This window comes from Colobus angolensis, unplaced genomic scaffold, assembly GCF_000951035.1.
Source record: "Colobus angolensis palliatus isolate OR3802 unplaced genomic scaffold, Cang.pa_1.0 Scaffold207, whole genome shotgun sequence".
Taxonomy (NCBI): Eukaryota; Metazoa; Chordata; class Mammalia; order Primates; family Cercopithecidae; genus Colobus; species Colobus angolensis.
The window spans coordinates 3,990,518-4,016,110 of NW_012115233.1; the positions used below are offsets into that span (position 1 = coordinate 3,990,518).

The 25,593-nt window shown below is 41.3% G+C and overlaps 1 protein-coding gene across 1 annotated transcript in view; it reads left to right on the forward strand.

Moving 5' to 3' along the window:
* The first annotated feature begins 22,117 nt into the window (after positions 1-22,117).
* HSD17B2 (hydroxysteroid (17-beta) dehydrogenase 2) overlaps positions 22,118-25,593 on the forward strand; it is a 63,978-nt gene continuing 60,502 nt past the window's right edge. The window contains exon 1 of the mRNA XM_011942164.1: positions 22,118-22,575. Within this exon, the coding sequence (XP_011797554.1) occupies positions 22,311-22,575 (265 nt within the window). The 5' untranslated portion in view covers positions 22,118-22,310. The remainder of the gene's footprint in view (positions 22,576-25,593) is intronic.

A 25,593-nucleotide genomic window follows, 5' to 3' on the forward strand; every position in this document is an offset into this window, starting at 1 on the left:
TAATTGCTTCCTTAGCTTCCATCATAATTTAGTGAGTTGATTTTATAAAGGTCTGACCAAGAGATCTAAGATAGAAAAGACTGGAGAAAGAAATTAACTTCAACGTGAGTTTGTATATGAGTGTTTGTTTAGTATTGTCTTCCCCCAGTAATATATCCAGGAAGTAGATGCATCTCAGAAAGATCAGTTTGCCGTCACAATTCCTCACAGGTGTGAAGTATTTTATTTCTCACTCTGATCACCATCCAATTCAGTCTGCAGGGATGGGAAGAGTGCTGTGCTCCACATAACCACTCAGGGATCCAGGCTTCCCCCATTTGCTAAGCCATCATGTTCAACTCTTAACCTGCCAAGGTCACTACAGAAGGGAAAGTAAGAGCTTGACTTTCCCCAACACTTTCACTTCAAGTCTCTTGTATCCCGTTGAAATTCTTCAATCTCTTCACAGCCCTTAGCTCATCTGAAATTATCTTGCATGTTACTATAATGAAAGCTCTGTGAGTGCAGAGACTTGCTTGATTGATTGATGTCTCTCCACTGCCTACTATGGTGTCTGATTGATGTCTCTCCACTGCCTACTATGGTGTCTGGCATAGAGACAGAATTTTTTTATTGGTGAATGAATGAGCAAGTGAATATATGTCGCATTTCTGGTTGTCCCTGTTCAAAATCTCAGGCTAGCAAATGAGACCTTCTTTTGGCCCACCTTGGATCAGAAATCACCTCTACCATTGTCAGCTGTGGCAAAAAGGCACAAGAACTGGAGAAATTATTGCGAGCTTGGCAGTCACATGAGAACCTTGCTATCCAAAAGTATGGACCAGTAATATCAACATCACCTGAGAGCTTATTAGAAATGTTGGGTCTTGGATCCCATTCTAAGCTTAATAAATACAAATCTGCATTTAGCAAAATCCCTAGGTAATTCCTACGTATAGTAAAGACTGATAAGCACTGCCCTAAAAGTGCTATAACTTAGTAGTAGTACCACTACAATTTTTTGAGGTGGGTAAGAGAGCCCTTGTAATAGTTTCACACTGCACCTGGAAATCAGGTGAGTTTAAGTGACTTATCCAAGGTCACAGAACTAGTAAATGATGGAGCTGTGATTAAAAGCCAAGGCTTCTGACTCCCATATCCTTCACATTCCATCTCTTTCACTATGCAGCTCTCTCTCCTAGATAAACCTATTTTCTTTCACCAATAAAAAATATATAAAGGGGAATAAACAGAAAAAAATTGAGCTATATTTAAACAGTGGTTAATGGTTTCAATAATTGATTTTAGAAAACAAGCATTTATCACATGCAGTACATTTCATAAAATGGTTTTCCCCATTACATATTACAGAACTCTCCAAGTAACATAATGTTTATATTTTCATTTATTCAGCAATTAAGCAACTTAATATTCTTTTAGAAGCATTTATAGCACTTATTAAGAATTATCAAGCATACTATTTGGGTCAATGGTTTTTATTTTTTCCTGTTAAAAACTTCTGAAATAACTCATTATTATTACCCTTGCTTCTCTCAGTACTGATTAAACTAAGTGTTTAAATAGTGCTGGCTAAACCTACATGTTATTGTGAGTGTCCTGGCCAAGGGCTCTGTGTTCAGTGCTCAAGCATTTGGGGCTCTCCTAGAAGGACACAAAGGACCCCTTGAGACAGTAAAGCTTATATTTGCCACTTTCATGTCTCAGTGTTTTCGGAAATTGAGGAGTCAGGATACCAATTATGTTCATCAGGTCTCTTTGGGTTGCAAATCATAGAAATCCATCCCAATATAGATAAATCAAAAGTAGGGATGCTTGGCTCCTGTAACTGGAAGCTCAAAAGGTGGATCTAGCTGTTGAAACTCAGACATCATAGAGTCCTGTCTCCTTATCTCTAGGCTCTGGATAGAGAAAGTTAGTATAGAACATGTCAGATGTGGTTTTCCCCAAAGAAGGGATTTTTGGCAGACACCAAATACTATCTCACTATGTCAATTAACAAAATCAGTTTGTGCTTTGTGGAAGATTGCCAGTTCTTACTCAAAATGTCTTTCCCTTCTTCCATAATAATAGTGTTGTACTTGCACATGACCATCTAGAATAAAAGCTCCACTTACCAGCTTCCCTTGCAGTTAGACGTGCCCACGTGGCTAAGTTTTTGCCAATATAATGTGAGTGGAAGTGATACGTGCCATTTCTGCATCACATGCCTAAAAGGAAACTCGTTTCTCTCTTTTCTCCCCTCCTATGGACTGACACTGAGCTTTGACTCAGCTCCAGCCCTATAGGTGAAAATAGTACCCCTATGAGATATTGGAACAACAAGATAGAAGGAACCTGGGTCGTTGAATGACCTTGTGGAGTACAACTGTCTCACTAGGCTCACCATTCTAGATTGCCTATACTGTTATTTAAGATACTATATATTTTTAACAAAAAGTTTTGTTGAGATCATTGTAGATTCGCATGCCATTGTAAGAGACTCCTGCATACTCTTTGCTCAGTTTCCCCCAATGATAACATTTTGTGAAACTGTAGTATAATATCACAACCAAGATATCAACATTGATACAGCTGACAGATCTTATTCAAATTTCCTGTTTTACTTGTACTCACTTCTATGTGTATGTGTCTGTGTTTAGTTCTTTACAATTTTATTACGTGTGTTGCTTTCTGTATTAAGCCACTGTATTTTGAGGGTTTTTTTTTTTTTATAGCAGTCTAGCCTTTATCCTAATACAAGACAGTAGAACATGTGCCAGGAAAGAATGATGTATTCAAAGATGGAAGACTCGGAAGATGTATTCTTCTCACTGGTCTGTAAAGAATAACTTTATTAAATGATAGTCAGCATGTATTGGACACTTGCTTTGTATTAAGCATCATGTTAAGTCCTGGGACAATGCAGTGAGAGTTAAGACAGTCCTAGGTACTACAACTGCAGTGGTTATGTTTATCATCCACTGTATTGCCTATAGCCTATTGGTCTTCAGCAAACTGAATATAAAAGATATTTATTTCATAATGACTGGATCCTCCAAGAGACATCTGCTCCCAACCTGCTTCTTTGAAACCCCCTTCAGAAAATGATGCACAAACCCATTAATACTTCCTTCTTGGATGTGGGACCTCCTCTTAGGAGGGAGTGATGTGTCTCAGAATAGTCTCTGCAAGGAATTCTGGTGTGATTCAACTGCGAGAAAAAAACCACCATGTCTTAGTTTCAGTACTCCCAGAAACAGACCTTTAGATAAGGATTCAAGGACAAGTAGTTTATTTTGGAGGTCATCCCAAAAACTACCAGTAGGGGGGTGGAGATGTGAGACAGGGAAGGGAAGGAAATCAGGTATCACTGAGGACAACCAAGCTTAGTCCTGCTGGGGGCTTAATCCTTCCATAAACTGGTCGAGCACGGTGGCTCATGCCTGTAATCCTAGCACTTTGGGAGGCCAAGGCGGGTGGATCAGGAGGTCAGGAGTTCAAGACCAGCCTGGCCAAGATGGTGGAATCCCATCTCTACTAAAAGTATGAAAATTAGCTGGGCGTGGTGGCGGGCACCTGTAATCCCAGCTACTTGGGGAGGCTGAGGCAGATAATTGCTTGAACCCAGGAGGCGGAGGTTGCAGTGAGCTGAGATTGCACCACTGCACTGCACTCCAGCCAGCGCGACACAGCGACACCCTCCTTCCAAAAAAAAAAAAAAAAAAATCCTTCCATAAACTGAATCCTTCTGGAGAAACTCTGAAATGCAGTCAACACCTTTCTCAGTGTTATTCTACCTGCTGGCTGAAGTTGTTCACTATTTATTCACTAACACTTATTGCTTACTGGTTGAAAGTGTGCATGGGGTGGATTTCTTCCCCATCACTTCTAGTTTCTCCATAACAAAGCAATGTAAAACTATGCAGGTTCTAACATTTGGAAGTCCAGCAGGCATGCACAGATAAGTGTAGGGGAAAAGAAATGGGGCACCATTGGAATAACTAATGTCCTAACTAATGCCTTACTTATAGGATAACAATTCACTTGAAATGATGAATGACTTCCCTTTTCTAATCTTTAGATTTAGAGGAAATAAAACAAGGAGACTAGAAGCATAGACTTTAGAGTCAATGTGATGGAGATTTGAATCCTGGCTCTGCATGTTGGAGTACTGAGCTGATAAAATGAGACGGTGCCTATATTTCCTACAGACACTTATTGGACAATGTTACGTGCTCTTGTTATAGCTCACGTTCAAGATTACATGTGCAAAACTTGTACAGGAATGTTCAAAGCAACATTATTCATAATAGTCCCAAAGTGGAAACAACCCAAATATCCATCAACTGTTGAATGGATAAATAAAATGTGACACGTTCATGCAATAGAATATGATTTAGCCAGAAAAGGCAATGAAATCCTGACGTATGCTACAACATGGATGAACCATGAAAACATTCCACTCATGTTTTCCTTAGCCAGTTGCAGAAACAACTCATAAAAGGCCAGGTATTGTGTGATTTTACTTGTAGGCAATGTCCAGAAAAGGCTAACCCACAGAGACAGAAAGCTGGTGGCTGCTGAAAACTAGGGGGTTTGGGGTGAAATGGCGAGTGACTGCTAATGGTTTACTTTTTAAGGTGAAACATAATGATGGTTGCACAAGTCCGAAAAACCACCAATTTGTATACTCTTTTTTTTTTTTTTTTTTGGGATAGAGTCTTGCTCTTGTCACCCAGGCTGGAGTGCAGTGGCACCATCTCAGCTCACTGCAACCTTCGCTTCCAGGCTCAAGCGATTCTCCTGCTTCAGCCTCCCAAGTAGCTGGGATTACAGGCACCCACCACCATGCCTGGCTAATTTTTGTATTTTTAGTAGAGACAAGGTTTCACCATGTTGGTCAGGCTTGTTGCGACCTCCTAACCTTAGGTGACCCGCCCGACTTGGCCTCCCAAAGTGCTGGGATTACAGGCGTGAACCACTGCACCTGGACTGATTTGTACACTTTAAATTGGTAAACTCTATGATATGTGAATTATATATTAATAAAGCTATCACAAAAAAGATTACACCTACAATAACATCAGTCTCATTCTAATTTCAATGCTGTTTGAATGGGAGAAGATGGTCTATCCCCTTGGACATATCCATGGATGTGTGTCATAGGGGGCAACATCAATGTGACTAAAAGATGAGGAACCACTGCATTAGAAAAATAAACATTAGTCTCTTGTTTCACTATCTCAATGTGACAGCTTTGCTCCCCTAGGACCCTCCTCTTGCCTTCATTTCTCTCAGGGCAACGCAAAAAAGAGTACAAACCAGGAGGGAAAATGAGGTTTGAATAATAAGTGGTTTTCAATTAGCTGCATTGAAAACTGAGAGTCGACTTGTATTAATTTTCACGATCAAATTACTTCATTTTGTCTCCCCCCTGACTGCTAGGGTAATTTTATGCCAGAATTATTTTAGTCATTCTAATTATGCATTCATCAATATTTAGTGGGTGTTTACCTAACCCACAGCACACCCAAATGTTTTTGCTCCCCCAGAGACCATGGTAGTGTAACATAATATTAATAGGCGGTGCGTGGTATGGAGATGAGGTTCCCTTTATTTCTCGTCCTTGTTTGTAAGGAACGTTCAGATGGTGTTTCTTGGAAAGCAACTTATATGTTATTCAGATGCACCTACAAAACTAAAAGCAGTACTGTGGATGCTCTGGGTTCATTATCTGATACTAAATGCAATTCTAGCACAGATGTTTCATTAGGGATTCAGTTGTGTAAGACAAATTAAAATTTACCATTTCTGTAGAATTTCCTTTTTGCAAAACACCTTTGCTATCTGTCATGTGTTTGAATTTTTCTGTCGCTAACAGTATTTCTTCTCCCCTTTTCCTGTAGACTTTTTCCCCTTTAGTTATTTTATTTTGTTCTTGAGATGGAGTCTCACTCTGTCACCCAGGCTGGAGTGCAGAGGCACGATCTCAGCTCACTGCAGCCTCCACCTCCCAGGTTCAAGCAATTCTCCTTCCTCAGCTTCCTGAATAGCTGGGACTACAGGTGCACACCACCACATCTGGCTAATTGTTTGTATTTTTAGTAGAGACAGGGTTTCACCATGTTGGCCAGGGTGGTCTCAAACTCCTGACCTCAAGTGATCTGCCTGCCTTGGCCTCCCCAAGTGCTGGGATTCTTTCTCCTTTAACTAACACTCTCCCACTTACTCTCGGCTGGCCGTCTCCTCCTCTCACTCCTACTTCATTTTCCTCTCCCTCCTTCTCTGTTTTCTTTTTATTGACCCCTTTGTATTTTCTTCCTAGCTCCCAACTGGGTAAAACCCAAGATTCAGCCTTCAACCTTTCTTTTAACAGCTACATCATTTCACTTCAGTTCTCTTGGTTTCAACTCTGAATCTTGGGCTGACGACTCTGCAATAAATGTACACTTGACGCTGGAATGTTTTTAATGGGGATGGCCCAATTTATCTTGTCCTAATGTCCAAAAGTGAATTCCTTATCTCTGGGAACACTAGGAAATGGTGGTACCATTTTGACATGCCCTCTCTTTCCCTTCATTCCCAGGTGGGTTTAATTTCCCTTTGCAAAATCTCTTGGACCCGCTCCCTCTTTCCATTCCTTCTGCCCTTTCCATTTTCCTGATGGCCTCCTGACTAGAGTGACACCCCAGAGGGTCAGCGTGTTAATCTGGACAGTCTACAAGGTTTGAGAATCTCTCAGGGAATCATCCTGAGGACAGACCTCAGTGCTGCCTTCTCACTCCCTCTATCTTTTCCCAGGGTCCAGAACCACCTCTTCCCTGCACTACTCCCCAATGGCCTGTGGGATGAGATGATGCTAAGAGCAAGCCTTGGGTAAGAGAGCAGGACAAGAAATGGGGCAATGAAGGGGAGGACATGGGGACCAAGCACAGCATGGACCACAGGGCCTTGCGGATGTGGAAGGAGAGAGAGAGAAAAAAAAATACCAGCAGAAAGGTTTCCTGCCTATCACTGTGGAATGGTTGACGACAACCAGGATGCCGCAGCCAGGGGAGATACAGGGGAGGAATGAGCTGAGGAGGGGAAGGAAGTTGTTCCAGAATGGCTTCTGTGGATGCTAAGGCTTGGTGCATGGCACCCGACATAGACTCGTTAAATATTCTTTTGATTCCATACAAATGTCCGTCAGTTTATTGTATAATTAGGATCATAGACTGTGCCTCCCCCTGCCACAATAAGGTTAAAGGGGTTGCATTGCTCTTATTCATGGACTGAGGGAGGTTAAAGGGGTTGCATTGCTCTTATTCTTGGACTGAGGGACTATGGCGGAGAAGTGGAGTTTATAAGCTGCAGCAGGCTATTTAGGGCAAGAACTCTAAACTCTTTATGGCACACCAAGACTCTGAACCTTGAAAGTGTGTGCCAACTAAAAATAATTGCTGATGAAGTTAGAATTATTAATATTTTATATTATCAGAGATAAATGTAACTTTTGATTAATATGAGAAAACCCAAGTAACACCACCAAATGGGTATAAAGATCAAATCCAACCAAGGAATGTGATGACTTAGCTGACACAGGTTAATGTGAGACTTGATATAGGAGATGGTGAAAATGGGAGTATTGGCTAATGAATTAATTCACCTGTTCCTGCATTCAACAAATATTTATGGAGTGTCATTTACATGCCAGGCAGTGTTCTAGCCACTACAGGCAGAGATGATGGTGAATAAAACATTCTCTGCCTTCAGAAACTTCAGAGGCTAGTGTGGCTCAGTCAAGTAAGTGAGCAATTGCACGATAACAGAATTTCTCAAAATGTGTTCGTTACACCATTTGCAACAGATCACCTGGTACGTGTGTTGAATGTGCAGCTTCCTGGACTCCACTCCCCAAATGTTCAAATAGACTTTCCTGCAGTGAGGCCAGGAATGAGCATTCCTAACAGACGTCCCGGGTGAGCTGCTTTCCCATTACATTTTTGGAATTGCAACCCCATAAGTTTAGTGTGCCACGATGGAGAGAATCCAGGAGACTATGGGAACTAAAACGGGACCCCTATTCCAACCTGGAGACTGTGGAGGGACCATAGAAGGCTTGCTTTTGGAGGTGGTACCTCAGTTGAGTCTTGGAGGACAAGGGGCAGTAGCGGAAGACAGGAAAGGTAGAGGGAGCAGTGGGCCATAAAGCACGATGGAGCTGGGGTGTCGGGGACCCATGAGTGTTTCTATGAAGTTGGGGCACAGAGGAGTGTGACTTGGAGCAACAGAGGAGATGGGGCAGGTAAATAGGGACCTAATCCAGAAGGAAATTGGGAGAACCCAGCTGACATGGCCATTACCACATTTAGTTGGCACATGGGGTAAGTTCGATATTCCCTGTAATCTCCCTGGAAGGGAACTTGAATGCTGGGCCAGCCCACTGTTGGCCAGGAAAACTCTAGCTGCTTACTTAAAAAAGAATTGTGTTGAATTTCTCACTAATAAAGGGGATGTCTTGCCATAAGGTATTTGAAATCAGAGGTCTTCAGACACTTTTGCTTATTGCTCCTAAAGGATTTTTTTTATTTAAATTATTCTCTTCCTAGCACATTTTAAAGTGGATACCTAAAATTTTTGTCTTATGTCTAAATGGTTGTAAATAGTAGATACCTAACATTTATTATATTGACATTTTGAGTTAAACTATGATATGATTCTTTTAAATATATCCAATGCAATCAAAATATCTTGGCAGTTCAATACTTCCAACATGTTACAACATTTTCAAAACACATAAACATGTTCTCTTGTTAGCAGTTGGAAATTTTACGTATTTTTTTCTTCTTGTATCTGCAGTTCTATTTTACTTCCTTCACAGAATTTTATTCACTATAATATATTTTATACTTAAATGTTTCTTATTGATTTCTCCTCCCATTTCTCTGTAATGAATGTACATTCATATATATAAATATAAACATATATGGAATACATATATATGAATATGCATATGAAGATAAAAGCTAAACATATATATATTACATATATATGGTAACAAAGTTACCATAGACTTCTGTATCAACTATCTTCTGGATTGAGTTAACTTTTCAATTATTAGTCATAGATAACAAAATATTATTATAAAAATTTTAAATTATTAAATATAAAAAATAAAGTATTAATTCGATGGATGTGGCTTTTTTTCCAATTTTTCAGGTATCTTAATATGAATGCTACTTATTAATAGAAAAATACAGGTTTCAGCATGAATTATATTGCTATTTAAAAAAATTTTTTTTTTGAGACGGAGTCTCTCTGTTGCCCAGGCTGGGGTGCAGTGGCGCGATCTCAGCTCACTGCAAGCTCCGCCTCCCGGGTTTACGCCATTCTCCTGCCTCAGCCTCCCGAGTAGCTGGGACTACAGGTGCCCACCACCTTGCCCGGCTAGTTTTTTTGTATTTTTTAGTAGAGACGGGGTTTCACCGTGTTCGCCAGGATGGTCTCGATCTCCTGACCTCGTGATCCACCTGTCTCGGCCTCCCAAAGTGCTGGGATTACAGGCTTGAGCCACCTTGCCCGGCTATTTGAAAAATTTTTATAAGTGTATCACTGAGAATTTTCATTCACAGAAGTGAGTAGATGAGGATGGAACTAGATTTGAAGAGCAAGTTTACTCAGTTTAAAAATCCATCAATATATTTCTCAATACTAGCATATTAAATAAGCTTAATCATATGATCATATCCGTAGATGGAGAACATCTGACAAAATTCAACATCCTGTTATGATAAAATTCTCAACGAGTTAGGAATAGATGGGACACTCAATTTTTAAACCTCCTTTTGAATTATACGCCCCAAATTACATTTTAAGATCAACTGACAACTAGGGTAGGTTCTTCTTCACTTTTGCTGGAAGCTGAGAATTGAAAACAAAATTACTGGCAAAATAATTTATTATTCAATCTTCAGTGTCCAGAAATTATACCAAAGTGGGTTTAAACCCATATTAAATGAATACTAATTATACTATTTTTTTTTTTCTCCGAGGCATTACGTTTACCTAAGTATACTCAGAGTTGGGTACATCACAACAACGTTAATGTTAATCTCAATATAATACAATATCGTGAATGAAATATTTTTGATAAAATGCTTTTATCTTTTGTTTGTTAAATATATTTTAGGACAACTTTGTAACTGAAGATCTAACTCATTCAACTTCTGGAATATATCCATCATGTAATTGGCAAAGCCATTTCACACTGTCAAGTCAAACAGCTAAATCAAAGAAGTTAAATTATTTTTGAGTTTTATGGCCACATTATATTTAACGATCAGCTGTTAGAAAAAATAATTGACTTCATATTTCAGTTCAAATAAACACGTTAACAGTATACTCATGACAACCATTTTGTTTTATTTTGTTTTTGACAGATAGACAGTGTTTTGTTCAGTTTGGGCTGCTATTCCAAAGTACTAGAGGTGGCTTATCAGCAACAGGAGGCTTATCAACAACAGAATTTTTTTTCACAGTTCTGGAGGAGGGAAGTCTGAGATCAGGGTGCCAGCATGATTGGGTTCTGGTGAGGCTGCAGAATTGCTGGCTCTGCAGGTTGCTGGCTTCCTTTATCCTCCCAGGGCCAAAAGAGGTCAAGAGAGCTCTCCAGGTTGTAAGGGCACTAATCCCATTCATGAGGGCTCTACTGCCATAGCCTAATTACCTCCAAAAGGCTCTACCTCCAAATACCATCACATTGGGGGTTAGGATTTCAGCATATGAACTTGGGGTTTGAGGTGATACAAACATTCAGGCCATTGTCAGCAGACAGATAGAGCAGGAAGTTTGCTGTTTGTTGTCATTGCCATGGTTGTATTATTTAGATCATTTCCATGGGAACATTCAGAGCATGTTGAGGTGGCCAGTTGCATTGAGCCAGAGACAGATGAGAAAGGAATCACAGGAGTTGAGAGAATTAGGCAACTGGACAAGAACATTCTAGGCAGAGGAAACTGCTAGATCAAGGAGGGTGTCCCATGTGTTTGATAAGAAGTAAGTAGGTCCTTGGGACTAGAATGGAGTGAATGAGGGGGTAGAAGTCAGCTGTGGTCTAAGAACTACAAGGGCCAGATCATCCTTGTAGCCATTTAAGGATTTTGGCTTTTCTCTAGGTAAGAAGGGAGCCTTTGCCAGGTTTTCAGTAGATGAGTGATAAGATCAGACTAAAGTTATGAAAGGAATTTTTTTCTGGTGCTGGGTTGAAAACGGACTGTTGGGAGACAAGCGTGGAACCAGAGGGATCTATTGGAGGCAGCTGCAATGCTGGCAGCGGGTGATGATGCCTAGGACTAGGTTAGCAGCAGCGGAGGGAGTCAGAAGTGGTCAGGTAGCAGATACATTCTGAAGGTAGAGCCAGCAAGGTTTCTTGGTGCATTGGATGTGGATTGATTCCAAGAACAGAGTCAAGGGGAGGCCAGTGCTTGCACGCTGTGCTGCTGAAAGGACGAAGTTGCCCTCACTGAGACAGGGAAGGCTATGAATAAAGTAAATTTAGCACATGTAACTTTGGGAGTAGGAGTTAGAGTGGGCTGTGAGATCACAAGTGAGATGACAACCCTGTAGGAAACAGGGAGAAGTTGAGTCCGTGGAACAATATGGGTGGGAGGAAGAGGAGGAGGTTAAAGAGAGAGTGAGAAAATTAAGAGAAGCTCAAGGAAGTGTCTAGGAGGTGAGTGAAACTCCCTGGTGGTGGTGAGAGGAGACAAAGCATCCTTTAGTAAGTAGAGTTATCATCACCGTTGTATTTCCTTTGGTGATTGTGGTAGTTTCCTAGGTCTGCCTTAATGGATGACCATGACCTTGGTGGCTTGAATCAGCAGCCCACATTTATTGGTACCAGCAACTGGTTTCATGGAAGACAATTTTTCCACAGGTCTTTGTGGGGGTAGGGGGGGATGGTTTTGGGATGATTCAAGTACATTACATTTATTGTGCACTTTATTTCTATTACTATTACATTGTAATATATAATGAAATAATTATACAACTCACCGTAATGTAGAGTCAGTGGGAGCCCTGAGCTTGTTTTCCTACAACTAGACAGTCCCATCTGGGGGTATGGGAGACAGTGACAGATCACCAGGTGTTAGATTCTCATAAGGAGCACACAACCTAGATCCCTCACATGTGCAGTTCACAGTAGGGTTTGTGCTTCTGTAAGAATCTAATGCCACAGCTGATCTGACAGGACACAGAGCTCAAGAGGTAATGTGAACAATGGGGAGAGTCTGTGTGTACAGATATAGCTTCACTAGCTTGCCCACTGCTCACCTCCTGCTGTTCAGGTTGGTTCTAACAGGCCACGGACTGGTACCAGTCTATGGCCCAGAGGATGGGGACCCCTGGCTTAAATAAAAGAAATCTAAATCTATTTGCTCACAGTTCTGGAGGACAGACTTCTAAAACCTACGTGTTGGTGGGGCCATAGTCTCTCTAGAGGCTCCAAGGGAGGCTACTCACTGCCTCTTTCAGCTTTTGGTGGCTCCAGGCATCCCCTGGGCTGTGGCACTGTAGCTGTAATCTCTGCCCTGTCTTCACGTGGCCTTTGTCCTGTGTCTACCTCTGTTGTCTTCTCTTCTCTTATAAAGATATGTGTCACTGGATTTAGAGCCTATGCTAATCCAAGATGATCTCATCTCCACATCCTTTACTTTGTTACATCTGTAAAGACCCTCTTTCTCCAAGGATCATATTCACAGGTTCCTGGAGTTAGAATATGGACATATCTTTTGAGGGGCCACTACTCATACCACTACAGAGTGTGAATACTTCTATCCCATCCATCTTTCCTACCCCAACATCAATGCCACCAAAAATAGCTTTACTGCTATAAATTTTGTTTTGCAAGCAGATAAGAGAGGTTGAGTTTCACACTGAAGTCAGAATGACATAGCAAAGCAGTGGCTGACAAGAGGCAGAAGGACCTGTGAGAAGGTAGTTCCCTAGGAAACTGAAGAAGACTTGGCAAGGCTTCCCAAGACCATAGAATTGGGCATTTGAGCCAATCTTATCCGGATCCTAAAGTTTAGAAGCGTTCAGCTAGTATCAGTGTTGTAATGGCATACGATATGATCATACTATACATTCTACTTTGTAACCTGCTCTCCTTGCTTAGAAAATATTGCAATCATTATCTCAAATCATTAAATATTTCTCAACAACACAATTTTTAATGGCTGTATAGCAGTCCATCAAACTAAAGTACCATAATTTATATAATAAATACTTTATGGTAAGCCGTTTAGGATGTTTCTACATTTTGCATATGATAAATAACACTGAAATGAACAACTCTCTTTATAAATCATTGTGAACATCTTTGATTATTTTCAAATGGGCTCATTTTAAATAACCATGAACCATAAATTGCTATTTTGTGATAGCAATTTCTGCTCATCGTTTCCTTTATGAACTAAAACTTTTCCTTCAGGCAAAAAAAAAAAAAAAAAAAGAAATGAAGTTCCTGGAACATCTGGCTTATGATGTAATTTACTTTTGGTATTCAGCTGTGCTCCCAAATATTTAAGTATCTTCTTTATAATAGTCTCAACCTAGGTTTAATGTCCCTTCTGGAGACACAGATACAAGTGTGTTTCCTTCTGTGAAACTTGGCCATGACTATTCGTGCCAAAGTTGTATATTAGTTGCCTTCAGCTTCTATTTCTCAGATTGTAGGACCCAAGAAGAAAGGACAGAAGCCAGAAAGAATTAGACTGCAGGAATTTTTGTTGGGACCAAGAAAACTCTTGTGATAATGGCTACCATGAAAAACTGTGCCATGCCAGACCATCTACATAGACTGTCCTTATAACCAATAGAAGTTACGTATTATTATCTGCAGTATTGGTGAGCAGGTAGTGGCTCAGAGCAGAGAGAGCAGGTCTCATTGTCAATTAAGTAGCAGAGCTGGAATTCTAACCCAGGTCGGTCTAACTCAAAGCCACCATGTTGTATGTCAGTGGGGCTCTCATATCTTTGAACTTTGAATGCTGGTTAAGATTTCTCACCAAAATTGTGGAAGTCATGTAGGCTTGCCAACTTTTACTTTTGCCAAGTAACGACATCAAACAGCAACAACCACTAAGCGTGATCACCTACCTCAGTGGTCTTATATACAAAAAGTTATTTTAATGCCTGAAAGAGGAGGAAGGCTATCATCTCTGAAGACAGTCCCTTCAATGAGGTGAATTAGATCTTATGGAAATTCAATATGTTGTCCTTTCTGGTGGTCAGCATCTCACTATGGACCAGGGAAAGTGGGCACTCTCTCCAGACGCCATCTAAGAACCACTTCAGGAGGTCACACTGTATCATCACTGCGCTGACAGAGGGTTGCTCTGGCTTGGCTGACCAACATGGAAGGGGATGCAAAGCCTTCTCTCTGCTGTTGGAAGGGGCTGAAAAAACATTCAGCCTAGTGATAGAGGGGCATCCATTCTATCACCTCCCCCTGTTCAGGGTAGAATTCTCACACTCTGTTCCTTTCCAAGAGTGAGGAAAGCAAGGGGACATGGTGGATGTAAAATTCAAGACATTTAGGAGGGAGAATAAGAAGAGAGGGAGAGAGAGAGAGAGAGAAAGAGTGAACGAGAGAGAAAAAAACAGAGAGAGAGAGACAGAGAGAGAGAGAAATACTGGGACACATGGGGAGAAACATTTTTATACATGTTGATCTCTTAATGTATTTAGGATAATTAAAGTTGTATAGACAGAGAATCCTTGTCAGTATCCAAGAGAAAAAATCAAAACAGAGCTCAGGGATCTTTCAATCTGTCTTTTCCTAACAGAATTCACTGATTCACTGTGTATGGAACGCAAGGCACGCAGGAGCGTGCCTTACTCCTCACGCACACCCAAGCCTCAAGGGCAAGGAGGGGTCTGTATCTCTAATTATTGGTCTGGAATAAACATTTAGCAAATAATTGATGAATCAGGGAGTGGAATAAAAGCTAATCATCAGGTAATCTATTGTTTAATTTCAGTGGATTGCCTCTCCCTACCCTTATTGCTTCATTCTTGGATTTATAGTTATAAGTGGCAGATAAAGGCAAAGTTGGCTTGGGAGTGGTCTCCACAAATAGAAAGTCACAGAAGAAGTAAAGAACATGCAAGTCAGGGTAATTTCTGACCCATCAGTCAGGAGGAGATTCCTGAAGTCAAGTGTTACTGAATGAGAAATCTAGACCAGACACTGTACTTGACATTTGACCAGCATTTATCTCACATGACTTTCCTAAGAACACAGTGGGGGAGAGACTATTAATATTATCCCCAGTTTACAGACTGCAGAGCCCAAGGAGATGCTTAGCAGCTGGGCTTGAGAGCTGTAGTGGAGCAAGGAAGGAACCCACACCCATCTTCAACAGCCTTCCTCTGGTCCAGCAGCTGTAAGCAGACCTCCTTGTTGGGAGTGGACTGACTGGTTGACTCACTGGCAGTGCACGTGCACAAACACATCCAAACACATATACACGTGCACACACAGACACCTACACACAGATACAGAGAGACACACATATACGTCTACATATATACACACATGCAAACACACACATGTACCTACACAGATACAGAGATACATGTATACCTCTACATATATACACACAAGCACACACATACCTACCTACACACAGAGAGAGATACACATACACATCTACGTATATACACACATGCACATATACACATATACCTACCCACAGATACAAAGAGATACATGTACACAGCTAAATATATACACATATGCACACACATACCTACAGACAGATACAGAGAGATACACGTTTATGTATATACACACATGCATGCACACATATATACCTACACATAGATACTATATATATATATACATTCACATGTATGTATATACACATGCACATGCACACATATACCTACACACAGATATGGAGATATACACATCTATATATATACACACATGCACATGCACACATATACCTACACACAGATACTATATATATATATACATTCACATGTATGTATATACACATGCACATGCACACATATACCTACACACAGATATGGAGATATACACATCTATATATATACACACATGCACATGCACACATATACCTACACACAGATACGGAGATATACACGTCTATATATACACACACATGCACATACACACATTACCTACACACAGATACAGAGATGTACCCATCTCTCTCTCTCTATATATATACACACACACATGCACATACACACATATAACTACACACAGATACAGAGAGATACATGTACACATATACATGTATATACACATATACACATACACCTACACACAGAGATATACACATCTGCATATGTATACATATGCACACATATACATATACTGACACAGATACAGAGATAGACACATCTACATATACATACACACATGCACATACATACACAAATATTCACTCAAAGACACACACGAATATGTAGATATGCCTGTGTACATGCACGTTCACACACCTATGCATGTGTGCACATGTACAACATCCTTACACATATCTACACATGCATGTGTACACACACATATACACACATATGAATGGAGACACCCTCACACACTCCCTACATCCTCCCCACACGCTGCACATATAACCACAGACACAAACACCTCTACACACATGAGTACATAAACATACATGTACGCATGTACACACACACGAATACCCACATACCTACATACATATATACATACATACACTCACACACAGACACATTCAGGTACACCTACACACCTATACACCTGTACACAAGCACTCACACACAGTTATACACACATATACATGACCCTAGACAGACACACACACACACACACACACACACACCACTCTGCAAAAGCCCTGGTTACATACCAAGTTCTGATGCTAATTTCCATCTTACCTCACACTGAGGCATTTGTCACAATTCATGAACCAATACTGATACATTATTATTAACTAAAGTCTATACTGTATTCAGATTTCCTTGGTTTTTACCTGATGTCTCTTTTCTGTCTCAGGTTTCCACATTACATTTAATCGGTCACGTCTCCTTGGGCTCCTTTTGGCTGAGACTGTTTCTCAGAACGTCCTTATTTTTTGATGACCTTGACCCAATACTTGTTGGGTATTTTGCAGAATGTTCTGCAATGATACAGTTGCCATTTTTTTTTTTTTTTTTTTATCACATCGTACTATCAACATGATTTACCATTGTTGGTGCTGACCTTCACTAGCTGGCTGAGGTAGTGTTTGTCAGGTTTCTTCATGGTAAAGTTGCTCTGTTTCTCTGTTTTCATACTGCACTCTGGAAGAAAGTTACCCTGTGTAGCTCACACTTAATGGAGAGTTACACTCCGAGTCCTTGAGGCAAGGAGTATTTATGTCCATTATTTATAATTCTTCAGCATGTGAGATTTGTCTCTTCTCATCCACTTAACTGATAATTTATATCACTATGGATGAATGGATGTTTATTTACATTTTGGATAATTTCTCCACATGAGTATGATATTTTACTAAAAAAGTTAAAAGTGACACAGAAACTATAAAAACGGGAATTTTGTTTGATGACAAACACCGTGGTAGTCAAGAATAGGGCACTTTTGTTAAAAGAGCAAATAAGTCTTTGGACACATAAGCAAAAATACAGCTTCAAGGACAGGGGAGGTGATAATCTTATTCTAGTCTATGTTCTTTGCACTGTACTGAAATTGTTGTGCCCAGTTCTGGGCCTAATCTTTCAGGGGAGATGTAAGAAATTGGATGCTATTCTGAGAAGTGGCTGCAGATCCCTGAAACCCTATAAAAAATGGGATCTGACTTACTTGGAATTTATAATTGAGGAGTTTAGACATCTTTACCACATATTATTTCAAAGACAGAAAAAAGGCATGGTCCAGCCCCAACTTCTGGCCATCTTCTCCCAGTCTCCTCACCCCTGCCCACTGTATGAAATAGATAGATATGTAATACATGATATTTGTACAATCACAAACACTTAAAACTTTAGTTATTACCCTAATGCTCAAAAAGCAAGAAACAAACAAACAAACAAACAAACAAAAAACCCGTATTACCAACAAGATCTCTGTGATGTCCCTGAGATGATCTGTTATGGCTTGTACCACCCGGTCCATATCCTGAACTTTGGGTCACTATGACGTCAACACACAGTCATTCTCTGCTTAGCAAATCATACCATCATTATGTTACCCTCATCATAGCAAAATGTTCTTCAGTTATTGTAACAACGTGATTTTAAAAATGTTTGAGCTCTGAAATATCTTTCAAATATTTGAAAGAAATAGAACAAGACATCCTCTGACTCCACGTGGAGAGGGGAGACAAATGTCAAGATGAATTTGGCCTAGAGGAGAAGGTTCTAATATCCCGAGCCATCGTCTTGAATGGGAAACTCAGCTTTCAGAGGCAGTGAAGTGCCTGTCCTCAGAGATGTTCTGGCAATAGACAAGATGACCACTTGGTGGGGATGTTACAGAGAGAATCCCCATTCAGATGGACAGTTCCTTCCTCAAGTTCTTTTCTAAACTCACGATCCACCAATTCTAATAAAGCATACATTGGAGGATTCTCAGCATTTTCTTCCCAGCATTGTTTTGCGCAGCATTTTTTTTTTTTGGTGGAGAGGCAATCCTTTCTTTTGGGTAAGATGTTTTGTTTTCAGAAGGCATTTTCCAAAAGGCCCCTCTGCTGGCAGGAGGAAATGGCACATTGACCCACTGGCATCATTAGCAAGAATGAGTTGGTCTAATTGGCTCCTTTTCCCTGGAAGGCTGAGAGCAAGCTTGCCAGAAAAGGGACACTGGCCAAGCCATGATGGCCTCGAGAATAGCTTCAGGACAAAATGGTGGTCACAAACAAGGAACGCGATTTAGCTCAATAGATTGGGAGAAATCTTCATTCAGTGGTAACTCTCAGATGGACCGACCCTGAGGTCAGGATGATGATGTTCAGAGCTCAGAAAGGATTGCGCTAGTTCTCACCTGGGGATGCTACAATTCCATATATTCCCCAACTGGTAAATAGCCTTCCTTTCCACCACCATGCACACCCCGCCTCCACTAGTTCCTGCTCCTGCAGCAGGCCTCCTGGAAGCACTGGGTCCTCAAGTCTGCAAGGCCAGGAACCGGGTCTATATTATTCACTGCTGAATTCCTTCATGGCTGGTGCAGAACTGGCCATGTAGAAGGCTTTCAATAGAGATGTTCTCCTTCCTATATTCATCCAACAAATATTAATTACGTACACATGATGTGTCAGGCACTGGACTGGGCATTTTGTGAACAGTGAAGGAAAAACAATAAACAGATAAGGTTCCTGCCCTCATGAAGTTTATGGTCTAGTATGGGAGACTGAAAAGGTTCTTAAAATGATCAAAGTAAATATATAATTGTGTCTTGAGCTAAGTGCAACAAAGGCAATGAATAAGGTGTGCTGATAGGAGATACTCAGATTGGGTGACAGGAGGTGACGTTTAAACAGGTATCTGAAGGATGACAAGGGAAACACCTGGGTGCTGAACTGAAAGAAGAAATAAATGAGTGAGGAGGTAGCTGGCAAAAACCTCTCTCTCTTTGCCCAGAGGAAAAAGGCTAAGAGGCAGTTGGTACCCCCAAAAATGAGAAAAGTGCCTACCATCCATGAGTGCCTGTCAGTGCCAGGGACAATGCAAGAATGATGTCATTCACTTTTCAAAACAGCCCTTGGAAGCAGGACTCCTCCTACCCTCATTTTACAGAAGAGGAATCTGAGGCTTAGGAAGGGCAGGTAACTTGCCCAGTGATTCACAGCTAAGCCAGGATTTGAACTCAATTTAGAAGTCTGTGAGACCTGAAAGCTCATGTTCTTAATACTGTTCATCCCCTTCACCATCAGGGCTCATGGAGTATCCTTCCTGGGACTTCTGTGTGGCCTGAGGGTGGCTTTTGCTCACAGATTTTGCCCTCTTCTTGGGAGCCCCAGGACAGAGCAGGTCTGGGAAGTCACAGGGGCTGCCTCCAGGAGAAAAGTCGCCTCCTCTCATGTGGACATGCACTTGGCAGGAAACCTGTACAGGTGTTTGTCCCAGCCCAAATGTGGGAGCCACTGACCAAATGCCAAGACTCTCAGCGAAGAGCCATAACTAGTCCTGTCTCCTCACCTGGAAGCTGTTTTTCGACCGGAGCTAACTGCCAGGATGCTCTTGGCTGGTGAGGCCACAAGGATTGTGAGAGGTGCCCTGTGGCTCAGAGGACACCCAGGAAGGAATTGGGGTCTGTGGAGTGAAGGAGAGTTCAGGGCTAGCCAAAGACAACTCTAGATCCCTGCCCCTAAGCTTCCCAGCCTGCAGCTGGTAACATCTCCCTGACTCAAATGTCCATGTGGCTGGGAGGGCAGACAAGAGTTGCCATCACTGCACGTAGACCCTCATAACTGCCTTGTTGTCCAACCCCACAGTCCCACAGCACAGTAATGGTTCACAAGACACTGCTTCCCACCCCTTCTCCCTTGGGTCTTGAGTTGGCTCTGAGCCCAGGTGGGCTCTGCTCGCCTCCCTTTACAGGGGTATACTGCTGGGTCCCTTCCTTCCCAAGTCCTGCCTCCCCAGCATCATCCACAAAAGGCATCCTCTCCTCTCCTCCTCCTGCCCCTCATTTAACTCCAGCACGTGTTTTGGGACAAGTCTATGTTCCATTGGACCCTTTGTTTTACACGACTTCCTCTTATTCTTCATTCTCCTCCTGTTTAAAAAACATGAATCACTAGCATTTATGAGGTTCCTTCTACTGTTCCAGGCAGGATATGATATGATTTTATAGCTGAAGGGATGAAGGTCTAGAGAGGTAAAGTGACCCACCCAAGACTATGTAATTAATCAGTGGTGGAGCTCAGATTAGATTTGAATAGAGGGAAACCGACCTCAAATAGAGAAAGGTTCTCTCTAGCTTTGCCAAAGCCCAGCCTTTATCAGAACTTTGCCTCCCTCCAGCTGGGCATGTGGCCCACGTGGGGCATGCTGTGAGCCCAGGTGCAGTGGCCCCTCTCTGGCTCAGCACTGTTAGGTGGTGCTGTAGCTGCAGAGTGCTGGCTTTTAAGTGAATTGTGAGTAAGGGATTTATTTTTTCCCAGCCTCAGTTTTTCTCTCTGTAAATTGACCATAATAGTAATATCCACCTCAAAGCGTTTTACAAGGTTGAAATGGGGGAAAAATCTAGCACATAATGTATTAATTTTTAATTTTTTTTTTTTTTTTTTTTTTGCCCAAAGCAGGCAGTGGAATAGAATGCTTAGGAGCATAAAGCTCTGAGATCAGGCTGCAAGACTGCACTGCTGTGTGATCTTGACTAAGTCTCTTATCCTCTCTGTGCCCTGGTTTCCTCACCTGTAAAATTACTATAATACTAGAACCAACTTCATAAGGATATTGTATTCAAGGAGAATGAGCCGAGTGCCAGTGAATGGAGGCTGGCATAGAATAGGCTTGCAATAAAGCAAATGAACAAATAAGCAGCTATACACAGCCTCTGTCACAAAAAAGTACCAATAGATATTAGCTGCTATTAGTTAATTGTCATTATTATCTCTCCCTGGCATGTTTCCCCTCACGCAAGACCAAAGCACTTTCCTCTGCCAAGGAATATCTTCCTCTACTTTCATATCCCTCTCCATCCAACCCTTCAGCCTGCCTCAGTTGGGATTTGTAGGAGTCCTGAAGCTATGGACCGGATCACAGGTGCCTTCCCTTCCAGAATCTATTTTCCAAACTTCATTGATTGCCTGAATTTATATGCATGCACACACACACTCTCTCTCTCTCTCTCTCTCTCACTCACTCCTGAGTCAGAAAAAGGACTCAGCACCCAGACACACTGCAGGCTCTTGAAGAAGACAGTATTTTCCTGGGAGCTAGAGGATTTTCCTGTTACTCTCCGTGCAGTTCGAATTCTGTCAATTATTATCCCATTAGTCATCTCTCCAGAGGTGGACTGTCATTAAAAAAATAGAAGGTGTGTGTTTGTGGGTGAGTATGTGCATGTGTTGTGTATGCAGGGGGCAGGGAGGGGGAGAGCGGTCAAATAGGAAGTGCCTCGGTATTTATGTTGAAGCACACACTGGTTTAAATTACCCACTGGGAATATGATTATGCTTAATCTCTGCTCAGTCGAAAGGGGCTGGGGCTGCTTTCTCCCCTCCCTTCTTGACTCTCTGTTCACATAACTCAGGCTGCCTCCAGTCAGCCTTTGCCCACTAGACTCACTGGCCCTGAGCACTTGAAGGTGCAGCGAGTCACTGAGAATGAGCACTTTCTTCTCGGACACAGCATGGATCTGCCTGGCTGTCCCCACAGTACTGTGCGGGACAGTATATTGCAAATACAAGAAGAGCTCGGGGCAGCTGTGGAACTGGATGGTCTGCCTGGCGAGCCTCTGTGCAGTCTGCCTACTCATCCTGTCCCCTTTTTGGGGCTTGATCCTCTTCTCTCTGTCATGTTTCCTCATGTATACTTACCTATCTGGCCAAGAGTTGTTACCTGTGGATCAGAAGGCAGTCCTGGTGACAGGTAAGCAGAACGGTGCTGCAATTTTCACTGAGGGCACGATCTGAAACTTGCTTTGCCTTAGCAGGACTTTGTCAAATCTGGCTTAAAAATAAAATACTTGGCATGTAGTAAATGAAAGCCCTCACCCAAGTATTTTTCATGACATTGCTTTGGTTCAGGTTTTTCCAGGAGGCGCATTTGAAGGGGCTGGTAGCAGGAGGGAAGGAGAGGATGAAGAACACCCAGACAATGAGTTTGTAAATTTCCCAGGAATAAATATTAATAGGCAAAATGGCAATATTTCATGTGTTCTGTTGTACCCAGGAATGTCCCATGGGTTGTTTTTTAGGCTTAAATGGACTTTTGTTCTGAGATCATTGTTTGGCCAGGTTCTCCACCTGGACCCTTCTTCCCTAGGTATGCAAGATAGCTTACAAGCCAAGTTCTACTGGCCCCTTGCTGTTTTGAAATATTGAAGGGATTCGCTCACCTGGGCTGGAGACTTTGCTGTTTGCTTGGCTGCTGTCAAGAACCTTGTGTCCTGTCTGAACTGTTCCTCATTAGACCTCTAATATTTCTTAATTGGACCAAGCTGGCAGTGTGTCCAACATTCGGTTGCCTGTTAGCTGAGCTGCCAGTTTTCTCTTCTTTGTGTGTGTGTGTGTGTTTGTGTGTGTGTGTTTCCCCATCGCAAGTGTGAGGCCAAATTAAATTTGAGTTGTAAAACTGGTTTGTTTGGTTATGGAGTTTAAGCTTGGATATGGCTGTAATTAGGATTTCCCAACGTTATCCTAACTCAGAAAGCCCTGCCAAATTAAAAAAAAAATCAACTGTGGAATCATTTGTGGGAGATCATCACCCCTCTGACCATGGGCCTCAGGGTGAAGGCAAGAATGGGATGGGGATGTGGTTGGGAGAAAATCTGGGGCTTGGCAATTTACAGAGAAACAGACTTTGCTATTGTGTTAAAGCAAAATGCTTTCTTGAAACAAAATTCAAGCGGTGCTTGTTGGGAGTTTGATGTGCCACAGAAAACAAGCTTATTTAAATTAATTTTTGAAAGTTTACGGGGAGAAAATTCAGTCAATGGGATGTTTATCTGCAAGAATGTCTGACATCACCTGGAATCATGTATCTGGGAGTCTGGCTGGGTTTTCCACATTTTTACTAGAATTCTCAAATAGCTTATCGGTGAAATTTGTAAGAGTCTCAATTTTCCTATTCTGTGTCCTGTTCTATTAGGAAAGCTTAGGATGAACTCAGGCAAACCACATGGTAGCTGAGAAAAATGGGAATTCCTTCTTGCTTGTTTATTTTGTCAACATTCTTTATCCTCTGCATTTCAAGATGCAGGCATGAATTAACGCTCACAAAATATGCACCCAACTCAGTGAGCCCACATCAGCCACTGAAAGGTGCTGTGTTTACTGTTGAGTAAGGATGACTGAATTAATTAGGCAACTCAAGCTTAAGGACTAATCCCTACATGAAATGCTCATAGCAATTATGAAAGTTGAGAATTCAGATGAGTACTACATATATTTAAGGATGACTGAAATGGAACTTTCACGTTCTTTGTTATTTTCAAATTCTCTGTCATTTTAATGAGGAATGCTATGCGCTCATATAATTCTAGACAAGGTTTCAAAACCTTTGTATGAAATCGAGAAATTTAAAATGAATTCATTTTGTTAGACCAGAACTCTTTAAAGAATGAGAAGCCATGCTGAGTTTGGAACGACCTTTGTTTCACATTGGCTTATGATAACATAGATTACTATGCGTTTTGGTGGGGCAGGACTGGCAAAAAATGTGGCAGTGTACATCAAAAGCCACACATATTGTTCCTTTATCTGATAATTCAAGTCTTGGAAATTTATTTTAAAGACATAATCTGAAATATGAAAACAAAAGAGTAGAAGCAAAACCAAAATGGCACATTCAACACAATCTTATTGTTTAATAAGATTAATATTCAATATCAAAAGCAACCAAAAGGGTGATAATATATGGTACATCCTCTGGGTATGACAATGTGCGACCATTAAATACGACAGCCCCAAGAACTGTGTTAAATGGAAAACCGCCTGGGCCAAAGGAAAACACACAGGAAACCCCAGCATTGGAACAAGTCTGCAACCACGTCAAATGCATAGATCCCTGGGCTGGGAGAAAAGCTGTGATAACAGCTGGAAGAAAATAGTTTGTATATGGTTGGATTAGTGTACTGGAAATAGTGTGTAAATGAAAGGAAATAGTTTATAAAGGAAATAGTTGGTTAATGGTTGGATTAGAGTATTTGCGTGTTTTTTTTTTCTCCCCTGGATTTCAAATTTCTCTAATGTGATTACATTACTCATATAATAAAAATACTTAAAAGAGAGCACTAAACAGCTAACGCTCCTTTTAGTTTGCACTTAATTATGGACCCAGGCGAGAGGCAATTACAAAGACAAGTCAAAAAAGTAACCTTTTTTTCTCCCCTTTGAGCCCTTGATTTCATTTTGCTAATATATTCAAAAGTTTGTTGCCTTAGAGACAATATAAATATAGTAAGAAAAAGTAAGCAAGCATAGGGAGTTTGAATACATGTTTGTCTTCTAGATGCCTGAAGCCACAGCGGCCATTCAAATTTTTAAAATGTATGTGTGATGCATTTTATTTTATTTTATTTTATTTTATTTTATTTTATTTTATTTTTTGAGACGGGGTCTCACTCTGTTGCCTAGGCTGGAGTGCAGTGGCATGGTCTCAGCTCACTGCAACCTCTGCCTCCCGGGTTCAAGTGATTCTTCTGCCTCAGCCTCCCAAGTAGCTGGGATTACAGGCATGTGCTATCACACTGGCTAATTTTTGTATTTTTAGTAGAGACGGGGTTGTATGATATATTTTCAATGTATAACTGTAAAACGAGCAAAGAGCAGACCGGCATGATTGTAACAACATCCCCACTACAACCTAGTGGGAGAAAACTCTGAAGACAGACAGGCTTGGGTTTGAATCTTGCATCTACCTTGCCTTAGGCTAGGTCCCCAGAGG